This window comes from Ipomoea nil, unplaced genomic scaffold, assembly GCF_001879475.1.
Source record: "Ipomoea nil cultivar Tokyo-kokei standard unplaced genomic scaffold, Asagao_1.1 scaffold0711, whole genome shotgun sequence".
NCBI lineage: Eukaryota > Viridiplantae > Streptophyta > Magnoliopsida > Solanales > Convolvulaceae > Ipomoea > Ipomoea nil.
In genome coordinates, this window is record NW_017617139.1 from 147,365 (window position 1) to 161,000 (window position 13,636).

At 43.4% G+C, this 13,636-nt stretch overlaps 1 protein-coding gene across 1 annotated transcript; it reads right to left on the minus strand.

The window, feature by feature from the left end:
- Positions 1–9,656: 9,656 nt before the first annotated feature.
- On the minus strand, positions 9,657–11,759 carry LOC109176565. The gene is made up of 2 exons (XM_019326021.1): positions 10,607–11,759; positions 9,657–10,378 (listed from the first exon to the last, which is right to left on the minus strand). The coding sequence occupies exons 1-2, from the start codon at positions 11,757–11,759 to the stop codon at positions 9,657–9,659; spliced, it is 1,875 nt and encodes a 624-aa protein (XP_019181566.1).
- Positions 11,760–13,636: the final 1,877 nt, after the last annotated feature.

Genomic DNA, 13,636 nt, shown 5'->3' on the forward strand with positions numbered 1-13,636 from the left:
AGGAGAGCAGAACTTCTACCATTCAGATTCTAATTAGGATTCCCTAACTCTATAAGTAGAGGATTAGGAAGCAATTAAGAACCCTCTCACCTCTCATACCTCTATTACACGAAATCCCCCAAAGAATCCTAGCAAAAGGGATTCCCCGCCATCGAGCCTAGGAAGATCAATCGAAGGAGAATCTTAGAGAATGACCTTTGTAGCCAAGGGGAAAATTGATTAAGACTAAGATGTAACTCATGTCTTACAAAACCTATTTTCCTTGCTATCTTTTATTGATTGGCTCCGTTAAATGATTGAATGTATGATTTGTATTTGTGCTTTGTTAAAGCTTGTCTTTAGGAATTTGTGATATGGATTATTGTTATTCTTGATATTCTTGGTAACCCTGTGTGGTCTTGGTATGTTCTTATATTTAAATATGTTTAGAGCTTGTGTTTAGGTTTTATATTGTAAATCTTGTTGTTGTGATGTTCTTGGTGTTCTTGGGTGGGTTTAAGCATGCTCGGGTGTTAATTCAAGGTTAGGGCTTGTTCTTAGGGCTTTGCACATAGATTCCTTGATGATATGGAGGTTCTTGATGCTATTGGACCGTTTTGTGTTTGATCTCGAGTCTTGACATGTTTAGGGATTGTGTTTAGGGTATAATTGTGGTGTTTCTTGGTTTAATTCTTGTTGTTCGAGTCCATGTTGTTGTTGATATATGTTGGGATGTGTTTGGACTTGGTTTTGGGTTTAACTGATGAATTTCCCGAAGGGGAAAAATGTCGAATTACCATCGTACCAGTGGGGAGTCGATGGAGGGACGAACCCCCACCGGGTACCGTCCACCATATCAGCGGGTGGACGGCGGGTGGACGACCACCCGCTGGTACAGTACCACCCACCGGCAGGTGGAGGGCGGGTGGTCACGCCGTACCACTCGCTGGTACGGGCGGGGCGGGGTGCTGTTTTACCCCGTTTGTTGTTTCCCCGTGCCCCGTTTGGTGTTTATGATGTCTCGTGTGATTTTTTGAGTACCGTTTTAAGAGTTGTGTGTCCTGGTTATTGTTGTTGTTGAGCTTTGATTGTTGTTGTTGTTAAGGATTGCTTATTGTGATTGATTGAGTGTTGTCGATTGCTGTTATCACCGTGTATTGGTTGTGATGATTGATTGGTCCATGATGAGAAAAGAGATGGGGATTGGTGGAAAAGATTTGTTAGTGGTATAGCACAACGAGTGCCCGGTCATTGTGCTATAGGCACAGACTACCCTTGATTTGCTTGCTAAAGGCATGGATCAAGTTATAAGCGCTGCGGTGCCATGTCAGTGCTATAGGCACTGACCCCTTGATTATAGTGCTATAGGCACGGGTCATGCGAATGGTACTGCGATGCTACCATGTTGGTGGTATGTCGGTGGGGAGCATGCGTGCTCCGGAGGGATAAGGGAGGCCTTATAAGGGTGGCCTGGAGGTACAGGTTGGAACTGATATAAGGATGGAGAGGAGTAAAGGTTGGAACTTGGTATAAGGTTGGATCATGGATGTAGTCTCTGTTGACTGTTTGATGTTATTGATTGTTGCCGTTGTTTCTTATTAGTGAGCTTTGTTATTATCTTCTCGTGCGAGCTTAGGATGCATGCTAGTATCTTTATGAAGTCAACTTGTTGTTGTGTCTTGAGTCTTGATCTTGCTTTTAAAGTTAGCGTTGCTTAGGATTATATATGTATTCCAGTCTCAAAATGATTTCCTATACTTATACTTATTGTACTCAACGGGTGGGAGTGGGTTACTCAACATTATTCGCTGACGATTGTTACACCGTATGTTTTTCAGGTACTGACTTGTAGCTTCGGAGCGCGCTAGATGGACTTGTGGATTTAGCCAGTTCTAGTCTTAGTTAGATGGCCTGTGAGCTTTGAGTTGTATTTGGATATTAATTGTGGATTATGCTTTGATTAGTTAGTTCAGCCTGTGCACCTAGGTTCTCAAGCTTAGATGTGGCATAGCACCCTGATACTTATGTTGTTAGTTTCCGCTCTGTTGGGTATTAATGATAGATTCACCTTTATTTCATAAGCTTAATGTTTAGGAATAAAATTGAAGCTTTTATGGAGTGCTTCTTCTCCCCAAATGAAGCGTTTTTACGGAGTGCTTCTTCTCCCCCAATATTCCATTTAATAGGAAGCCAAATTCCAAATTTCCCATATGTCCCTTCTTCAAATACCTAGGCATCTATTTATAGAAGATAAAAACTACCCACTACCTCTAACTACCTAGGAAGTGGTCATCCCACTACTACTATTACAATAGTGGTCATCCCACCACTACTACTACTACAATAATAATAATAATAATAATAATAATAATAATAATAATAATAATAATAATAATAATAATAATAATAATAACTGCAGAACACTTGTATCATTTCCTCGCCCATCAAAATCACCTTGTCCTCAAGGTGATGGTACATAATGCTAACGCTGGCTGGAAATGACGCAACAGCTGGAGTTCGCACGGCGGAGACTGATGCGGACTGCCCCCCGGCTTTGACGGCGCTAGAGCTGTCTCGGTGTTCGTCAGTGGTGCTGCGTGGCTACTGGAGGTGAAAACTGGTTCCTTTTCAGCCAAAAATTCTGCCTGGTCAGCTAGCACTGCGTGAAGCGATTGGACCACCCTGCGAATCGCAGTAACAGAGTCAGCAAACGTTGTGTCACCCATGACGACTGACTTTGATACCAAATGTTATAGGCCATGATATCTAGAATCGCGTCATAGGCTTAGAAACTTAGGAATAAAAACGAAGCTTTTCTGGAGTGCTTCTTCTCCCCAAATGAATCGTTTTTTTTGGAGTGCTTCTTCTCCCCAAATGAAGCGTTTTTATCGAGTGCTTATTCTCCCCCAATCTTCCATTTAATAGGAAGCCAAATTCCAAATTTCCCAGATGTCCCTTGTGACACCCCGTAATCCAAATTCAATTAAGGGATTAATTAAGTAATGAATCTGTAAACACAAAAAAGCAAACTTTGTATATATTCACAAAATTCCGTGTACAGCGTGTGTATAATTCAATGCAGGTACAAAATCTCTGTCTAGTCCTCTGATTCTTCACTGACGTTATCTATTGAAGTGCCTCCGGGATTCAAATAGCGTAGCCTCCGGGATTTAATTGGCGCGTGCCTTCGGGATTTAATTGGCGTGGCTTCCGGAATTTAATTGGTGTGACTTCCAACAACGAGCGTCAAGAATTTAGAAGTAATCAATCCTGCAAAATTTCAAAAACACATGCAATGGACTCAAGCCGCCTGAAGGTCCTCAAATGCATTCAAAAGGCTTCAAGATCTCCGAGACAATCAATTCTGCAAAGCTCCAAAGTACCTGCAAAATATGCAAAAGATGCCTCCACGCCTTCAAGCGTTCTTCAAATGCTCTCAACTCCTTAAGTTGTTCAATGCCCTCAAGCTCTAAGCCTTCAAATTCTTCAAGCTTTCAAGTGTGTTTTGGAATGAAAATGAAGGCTCTATTTATAGTAAGAGTCTAACCAACATTCCTCAACAAACTCCCCATTTAATTAATTAATTAATTAATTAATTATTCTAGAAAATGAACCTTGCCCAGAATCAAGTCCAGGTTCATTATCGTATAATCGAATTCAAATTCAAACTAAATTATATCTAATTCAAATATAATAAAATTAATATTATATTTAAATTATAATTTAAATTCAAATATGAGATGGGCTTGGGCCAATTAATTAATTAATTCAATAGCCCAAATCAAATTCAATTGGACTAATCAAATTAATTTATATGATCCAATTAATTAAATTGGCCCAATAATCGATTCCGATGTCGGTCCAATAACCATTTATCGGTCCATTTGTCGAGTTCAAATTTTCTGTGTCTACAAATTGCCCCCTCGAGACTTACCGGTACATGTCGCTTAATGTGCTTGGAGCGAGGAAGTCTTGAAACTTAACAAAACGACCCTTTAAATTCATCACAGCGCATCTAAATTCCCATGAACTCGAAATCATTTTAATCAAAATCATTGATATGTTTGTCTGAGCATCTCACGTAGATATGTTTGTCTAAGTATGTTTGTCTAAGTATCTCATGAACTCAAAATCACTTTAATCATAAAAGAATAAATATGGCCCAATATGTTTTAGTTTCATAAGCCCAATTATACACTCGAATATTCCATAGGCCCAAGACATTCCATAAGCCCCTGAAACTCCTGCTATGTTGGATATAATGTCCCTTGACCCATTTAACATTCTAAGCCCATTATCTCTTCAAACTCACGGTGTCGCACATGAACCTTAACTCAAGAACACACATGATTTTAGCAGCATAACTGGCTCAACTTGCAGAAGTAGAATCTCAATCGTATTAGGACGCTAAATTTCAGCTCAACTCCAACTATAATACCACCCCATCCTGTGCTATAAATTGGAGCCTGAACACCAGCATAATCACGCCAACAAAGCAGAGGATCAAGAAGAAGTCATTCGGAGTTTAGCTTTCAATCAACAGGTAAAATTTACGTTGCCATCTTTTACCTTCATCTGCCTCCGTACACATTGCAGGAGTAATAATACGAACCGCTGGAAGCATTTGATTTTTGTTGATCACTGCCTCAAAGAATCTTGCCAGCTTCATGGGACAACAAGCAATGTGAAATCTCTTCGTCGGAATTTTTCTGTTTTTTTTTTTTGTTTTTTCTTTGCGGAGGTCACCGGAGATCACCAGGTTGTTGAGACTGCCGGAGGTAGATGTGAGCCGGAATCCGTCCTCCGTCATTAAAGCCAGTGAACGACATTGTTGGAGGATTTATCACTGACCTGGGCCACCCCTCGCCGGAAAATTTTTTGCAGAAGTCATCAGAGACCGCCGGAGTTCTTCGTGGCCGGAGTTTTTTTCTTGTTTTTGTTTTTTTAGGAGGTTGCCGGACTGCTGCCCGCCGGAGTTCTTCATAGAAGTCGCCTCTGAAATCTGCCATCCAACTCTAGTTCTTCACCACGACTTCGCCGGACGTTTTTTGTTTTTGTTTTCGTTGTTTTTTCTTGGAAGTCGCCGGAGACCGCTGCTGTAATCGATGAAGACCGCCGGAGTTTATGAAGACCGCCGGACTGCGTTTTCCTCCTGTTTTTCTTTTTTTTTTTTAGAAATCGCCGCCTTTGCTAGAATTATCGCTGGAGTCCAAAGATCGCCGGGTCCGAGGTCCAGAGGTCACGGCTCAATCGTGGACGTGAGAGTTCGTCCTGACACCGCCGGAGGTTCACCGTCGCAATCCGTCGACGAAACTGCCGGACCCCGTTTCTGTCTTTTGCAGGTCGCTGGAGATACTCTGCAGAAATCATCGGAGATCACCGAAGTTGATGAAGATCACCGGATTGCTGGAGTTTCTCGCCTAACCCTATGCAGAAGTCACCTAATCTAATTTCCCCTTTCGTGTGTGACTGTCGCTGATGACTAAAGGATGAGCTTGAAGGGCTTTGATCTGTTTGGCAACCATTTCAGTCAACTCCTGTCTGTCTATATGCGGATTTCGAAGACAACTCTTTCCCTCAACCATGTGGCTTTGCAGAGCCTACGTCATGATTATGGGGAATGACAAACAAGTCTTTAATCTAATATATAGCCTCACGTGCCAACTCACTCCATATGCAAATACATTAGATTACATATATGATATATCATCATATTATAGTAATAACATATTAATAATATACTAATAATATATTAACCCCACAGATAACATAATTACACTAATAATATATTAATCCCACAAGCACAAGTTATGCTCACATATACACACGCATAACATTTCAAACTTTCCTTTTTTTTTTTTTTTGCTTTGCTTTCTGTTTCGTTTTTTCCCTTTTCTTTTGTTTTGCTTTTTTTTTTTTTCTTTTATTCTCTTTTTCGTAATATTTTAATAATAGTAATATAATAACGATATAATAATAATAACTAGTAAATGTACGTAATAATGACACTAATAATAATAACTATATAATATTGTGTATGTATATGTATAGAATGTATTAATCTATGTAGTCCACATGTAATATGAGTATACAATCATTATTGCATAGACCATGGTCCATAAAATTGTGTGGACCATAGTCCAAAACTTTGCTATACGTATATAATTTGTCAATTTAATTTTGTGTTATGTATGTGCTATATATTTGTGCATAATATCATAGTTATTTTTTTTGTTTTTTTTTTTTTTTGCAGCGACTTTTCGACTTTGACACATTCAAGATGGCGTACTTTCAAGATCAACGACGTAACGGGCAAGAGGTCATGGTGATATCGAGCAAAAATAGCGATCATCAAGTCACACTGACGGTTAACCCACCCGTCGCAATACGTGACCCGCCGAAGCTCACGGTGTCGTATCACGAGAGCAACTGGACCCCCGAGTATGAATGCTCACCATCCAAGGTGTGGACCCTGCTACCCGGAATGCAGCACCAACCTTCCAAAGACACCCTTCCTACATTGGAGCATCGTATGCTTAATGCTGAGGTCTCGTGGGGCCAAGACATAGACTTCGAGGGCGAATTCACTTTTCTGAAAGGATATTGGGAGTGGGTTGAAGAAACACTTCACTTCTCCCACGACACCTTAAAGGATGCGAAGATATATGATGCTGTGTTTGCATCTTTGTTTACGTATGACAACAACATCAACATTGTCAAAGCCTTCTGCGAAGCATGGTGCCCGCGCACCAATACCCTGATCACCTCGTCTGGTGAGGTGAGCATATCGCCTCGGGATTTGTACGTTCTTGGGGGACTATCACTGTCCGGCGGTATTTATGACGAACACATCCCGAGTGCCCTGGACCTAAAAAGGGGCCAAAACAGGTGTTGTGCGAGCTTATTCGAGGCCTTTTATCTCTTAAATCAGCAAGAAAGTGACACCTCCTACGTTCAAGCATCGCGATGGATTGACTTCTGGTGCAGAAAACCGCGAACGCATCAAGCTCCTCAACCTCCATCTCAAAAGGACAGGAAATCCCGGCCAAGGAATACCCACAACCCAAGCGGAGAACTTAACAAATCTATTAGGTGGTTAGATGTGAGCAGGACGCCCTTTATCGAACTAGGCATCTCCCGGCGTTTTGAAAAGGAAGCTTACTTAGCCGCGTTCTTATCTTGTTGGCTTTGCGTGTTTGTCCTTCCAGGAACACCAACAAGAACCATTCGCCCAGAGACTTTCAAGATAGCATGCATGATGGCTAGAGGGGAGAAGATATGTCTTGCGGCTCCAGTACTTGCTAGTATCTATTCTGGTTTAAATTCAATCTCGGAATCCCACTCTCCTGGTCAAATAGGGGATCCTTTTCCAATCCATTACGTGTACGGATGGCTAGCGACTTACTACCAAACCCACTTTAAGACTCCTAACCTCACGTTAGCAAACCCAAAAATGGTCACTTATTCTGGAGAAGGTGGTGCAAGGTATTACAACGAGATGGATGCCCGCAAGAAGATATTTAAAGGGGACGTTTCTTGGCTCTGTACCTCCCACAAGGGTAATAGAGATTTTATCTTTTATGACGACCGCAAAGGGAATAGGGAAGACTTTGAGTACTTCATATGTTTGCGTCCTAGCTTCCTCGTTTTGCGCCGAGGGTCCCAATGCAAAGCTGAGCCTTACATGCCGCATCGCTTCAGTCGTCAATTTGGATTCTATCAAGCATATGCCCCCGGCCTGTTGGCGAAGGATGTCCGCTATGTTTCACTCATCGAAGGATTCCGACTCCATCGCCAATATGAAAATATCAACTCCCAATCCAGGGCGACATTTCCCATGAACCCGATTGTTCCAAAGAAGCATGTTTCAAACGAGTACAAGGCTTGGTTGATCGATGTGAATGCAAACCTTCTTGAGAATCGTTCCACAGATATAGCTGTTAACGGAAACCCAAATGTACCTGTTGGGGGGGAAAGAATTGAGGAACAAAGAGACCAATTGACTACCTCGAGGAACAAAACAACACCTGCGCAAAGGACATGTCACCTCGGGATGAAGCCTCAGGACATGCCGTTCGAAGGAGCAGGGAGGAGCAAGCGAGGCAGCGAAGCTCGGACGAGGATGCTGGTAGTGATCAAGATCGCTGTTGGAAACGGCCCAGAGGGAGACGATTGAGCCAGGTTAAGCTATCTCCCAAAATTCTTCCGTTTCGTATGTTGTTGAACTTTGGCCTTTGCTAACGTACATGCACTACTTCTTACAGGATCCTGTCGAGCCACCGTCATCGAATCATCAATCTTCAATGGGACAAAGTGACGGACGGTCTAATACCCTTGACCTCGAGGTAGCATCCCACCAGTCAACACCGCCCTTAAACACAACTCCTCAGGAGATGCAGCCAGAGCCGTCCCAAGCCTCTATCTTCCCGGGCGAGGAGTCATTTATATCGCAATACACGGCTTTCATTGCAGGAGTTTGGAGTAGTATCTGCAGGAAGCTTGACGAGGTTCCAGCTGAAAAAATCTCCTCTTACCAAGGAAGCGTTGAAAGACGAGTCCAAGAAATGGGACGGGACGGTGTGGACCTATCAACATTGAAGCTACGAGTGGCTGAGTTCTTTGATAAAGCCAAAGGTTACGATCAGGCGCGGTCGCAGCTCTCGAATGCACTGCCCGTTGAAGCTCAAGCCGCGAAGCTAGTTCTAACGCAAGGTGTCCTTATAGAAGCTCAACAGAAGTGTTCTCAAGCCGAAGCGCTTTTTCTTGCCGAACAGAAAACCCTTAGCGACGCGGCCGATCGAAAAGCCACCCTGAAGAAAGCGATAAAGGATGCGCAGGAGGAGTTGAAAGCGATTGAAGCCAAGGATCCGGAACTCCAAGACCGTGTGACAAAGGCTCAAGAACAACATAACGCCTCGCAAGAGGCCGTAACCACCGCTGAGGAGGAACTTAACCGTATTCGAGACTGCCCCACGTTGACGGATGAAGACGAAGAAAGACTTACTTCAATCAAAAAAGAGCTGGAAGCGTATAAGGAAGATCTCATGAGCTTTAGAATACTTTAGATTTTTTTTTGCTTAGCTCTTTGATTTTCCATTTTTTTACTTGTTTTCATATTTCAGCTACTTTGTATGAGTTTACTCGGGAACAAAGCTTGAATATAACTTGAATTTTTTTTTTTTTTTTCAACAATACTTGCAAAGTATTTTCTCGATTACAAGTGTAGAAGATTGTTCTTGGAAGAAAGCAACTTGAACACAAACGTGAACAGGAACAACTAAGTCTACACCCAAACGAGTCACTTTATACCCAAAGAATTTACTCTTAATTACAACATGAACGGAGACTAAACTCCAATACATCTACATTGTTTTCAACAACGTGACACAAAGGGGTTTATTTTAGTTATGACTGAACTTAGAAGAAGTGTTTCTAAGCTGCCTACGTACTCCTGCAAAGGAGATCAAGTCAAACGTAGTTCAAAGGACCATTTGAATAGGTAGGGCCGTTCACAGTTTAAACTCATGCGGGCCAGGAGTTTACCGTACACAGTTTAAGCTCGTGCGGGTCAGGAGCGTCTATGACTTGGGCCCACCCATAGACAGGCGAGATGTTTTAGCAGTTTAACCACGTACTACATTTTTGGTGGATATCATTCCTCAACTAGTCCCGTGTGCTTAAGGGTGATAGACCTTTAAGAATTTCCCGTTAATGGGGCCAACTCGCACACCATTTTCATCAATTAGCTTGTAAGCGCCTCCTGAGTATGCTTCTTGTACCACGTAAGGTCCACCCCATTTTGGAGTAAACTTGTGCCCAGTTTTCCTTGTAATAATGATAGGCCTACGAACCGCCAACACCTTGTCACCCACCTGAAATGAGCGAATCCTTACCCTCTTGTTGAAAGCTCTAGAAATTCGAGCTTGATAGCATTCTAAACTTTGTTGAGCCTGCAACCTCTTCTCGTCGAGAGCTTCTAACTCTGCCAACCGTAACTTTACATTATCCTCGTCTGTAAGACCTTCTTGGATAGCTAACCTTAGAGAAGGTATTTGGCGTTCAAGAGGCAAAACTGCTTCAACCCCATATACCAGTGAGTATGGAGTGCTTTGTGTTGGTGTACGGTATGTAGTTCTGTGCGCCCACAGTGCTTCTTCCATCCTCTCTTGCCAATCACGTTTTGACTTCGACACCACCTTTTTCAGTAGATTGCATAGAGTTTTATTAAAAGCCTCGGCAAGTCCATTTGCAGCTGCATAATAAGCTGACGAATTTCTTTGCTCGAACTCAAAAAGTTTGCAGATTTTATCCATCAATTTATTATCAAATGGTTTCCCGTTGTCGGTGAGGATGTACCGAGGGATGCCAAAACGATAGATAATGTGAACTCGGATGAAATCTGCAACATTTTCCTTCTTCACTTCCTTTAAAGCTACTGCTTCAGCCCACTTTGAGAAATAATCGGTGGCTGCTAATATATACGAATGCCCTGCTGATGATTTGGGTGTAATAGGACCAACCACATCGAGCCCCCACGCATCAAATGGCCATGATGCTACCGTTGGATGTAGCGGTTCAGGAGGTTGATGGATAAAGTTCGCATGGAATTGACATGCTTGACATCTACGCGCATAGTCTATGCAATCCTTCACCATCGTAGGCCAGTAGTAACCCATCCTTTTGATGTGAAAATGTAACTTAGGACCAGATTGATGAGCATCGCACACTCCAGAGTGAGCCTCCTCCATCGCTTGTAAAGCTTCCTCCTCACCTAAACATCGAAGAAATACGCCATCAAACGAGCGCCGATATAACGCATCCTTGAAATATATGAAGCGAGGAGCCCGACGTCTTACATCTACCCTCCTACGCGGGTCTTGAGGTAACTTCCCATCAGCAAGGTAGTCAATCAATGATTGCCTCCAATCCTCTTTATCTACCTCATAGACAGAGGCAGTCGGGAGTTCAACAATGTCGTCAAGAGAGCCATCGTCTTCGAAGATTGGAGGGACCACCCATTTTTGGCACACGCGTAACCGAGCCTCATCTGTAGGATGTGATACAGTTGAAGCTAAAGCAGCTAGAGCATCGGCTTGCTTATTCTGTTTCCTCGGGATGTGTTCAATTGTAGCATCTCCCAGCCAATGTAGGAGCATTTTTGCGTAACTGTTGTATGGAATCAACTCTGGTTTCTTTACTTCATAAACCCCAAGTACTTGGTTGACAATCAGCTTGGAGTCCCCATATATATTAACCCTTAGCTGCTTCATATCAGCTGCAATTTCAAGTCCCAAAATAAGTGCTTGATACTCGGCAACATTGTTCGAACAGCGTTCCGTCAAGGTAAATGAATAAGGAAGCACTTCCCCTTCCGGCGCAACAAAGACAACTCCAGCGCCTGCCCCCTCTTTGTGTGTCGCTCCATCAAAGTACATCTTCCATGGAGGTAAAACTTCAACCACAAGCACATCCTCATCAGGTAGGTCACTGGACAACTCCCATTCAGCAGGAATTGGATGATCGGCTAGGAAATCTGCTAAGGCTTGCCCCTTGATGGATTTCTGTGGTACATAAGTAATCTCAAACTGTTGAAATAATAAATACCACCTCGCAAGTCGATCGGAAAGAACAACTTTTGCCATGACATACTTAACTGGGTTTGCCCTGGAAACTAGTCGAATTGTATGCGCTTCAAAATAGTGCTTGAGTTTCCGAATTGCGAATACAAGAGCCAAACACAACTTCTCAATCGGCAGATATTTGAGCTCATTTGACGTCATCATTCTACTTAAATAATAAAGGGCATTTTCTTTCCCATTATCATTTTCTTGTGCAAGTAAAGCACCCACAGAGCTTTCTTGGGCGGAGATGTAAAGGATCAACGAGCGTCCTGGAATTGGAGCCGTCAGCACGGGCGGCTTCATTAAATAGGACTTGATGTTTTGGAATGCGTTCTAGCACCCCGAGATGGGCGGGAAAATGACCTCGGCCTTGGATTTTCAGTCACTTTAGCGAAAACCCGCATTGGCGATGCTCTCACGTTCATGGCCTCCTTCTTTTCTTGCTTCGGGAAGGGCTTGCCCCCTTTCTTGAATTCTTGTTTTACAGGTGCCTTAGATGAGCTAGGGATACTTGACATGCCGAGCCCTCCATTGGCTTCAATACTCAACTCCATGTCGTGAGCACGACTGGATAGTTCTTCAAATGTTCTAGGCTTGATTCCCTGCAAGATATAAGAGAGCTCGAAGTGCATCCCTTGGATGCACATTTCAATTGCGGAGCTTTGTGATATCCTCTCTTTACAGTTAAGACATAACTCCCTCCATCTTTCGATGTAAGCGCCTGCCCGCTCACCCTTCCATTGGTGAGTAGTGGTGAGTTCCAAGAAGCTGACAGTCCTCCTTGTGCTATAAAAGCGGGTCAAAAACTCGCGCTCCATATCATTCCAGCTATCAATGCAACCATGCTCCAGGTCGGTGTACCAATCAAAGGCAGTACCTTTTAGAGAGCGGACGAACTGCTTGACAAGGAGGTCTCCATATGTTCCTGCATCATTACAAGTTTCAATGAAGTGGGCGATGTGCTGCCTCGGGTTACCTTTTCCATCAAACTGCTGGAACTTGGGAGGTTGATAGCCTAGCGGCATTTTCATTTCTTCAATTCTCTGTGTGTATGGTTTAGTGTAAGTATATGAAGATTGTGTTCCCTCGAGCTTCCCTTTAATTGCTCCCATGATGTAGTCGTTCAACTGCTCGACATGTATCATGCCCTCAGAAATTGGAATACTTTTCTCGGCCGGTGGTGGACGAGAGATCGTCTCTTCCATTCTTGGCCTACTTTGATGACGCGGTGACTCGACATCAATCTCATCTTCTTGAGTTTGAGGCTGCTTCCCAGAAGCTCGACTTGTTTCGCCGTTTCGCCCGCTTTCAACCTTTTCACTGAGCTCATTGATTCTCGTTTCTTGGTTATGCATGAACGTAGTTATCCCCTCAAGAGCCTTGGCGATGTTGGCTAGTTGTTCCTCCACCGACGCCGCGTTCGTTGTCATGGCGGGCATGATCGTGTATATATGATTCCATTCCGGTGAGGTTCTCTGCGGAAGTGATGACTGTGATGAGCTTCCACTGCTTGGAGTATTATTCGGGGAAGTAGGGCTCACCGGGCTCTTGTTGCTGGGAGCTCCTTCACTTGTAGGATTGTTGTTGGCAACAACCTCCATTGTAGTGGATGACCCTTTGTTACGTATAGCTCTGTGTGGCATGGTGGAGCTTCTGTCAATCCTTCGAACGATATGGCGAGCGATGTCCTGGGCCCCGTGCAGCTGCACGCCCAGGTTCCTCACTCGGCTCCGAGTCATTGCTCCTTCCACGTTTTGGCTGTCACCGGAACTGGTCACGGATGATGCATTGGAGCGGGTAGCTTGAGCGTAGGTCATCTTGGAGGAGGGATTTCTCGATGCCATTTTTGGATTCCTTCCGTATAGAGCCCGCGAATCAACAGTGAAGAGATGAGAGGCAGAGTTGTCCCACTGGGTGTGCCAAAATCTGTAAACACAAAAAAGCAAACTTTGTATATATTCACAAAATTCCGTGTACAGCGTGTGTATAATTCAATGCAGGTACAAAATCTCTGTCTAGTCCTCTGATTCTTCACT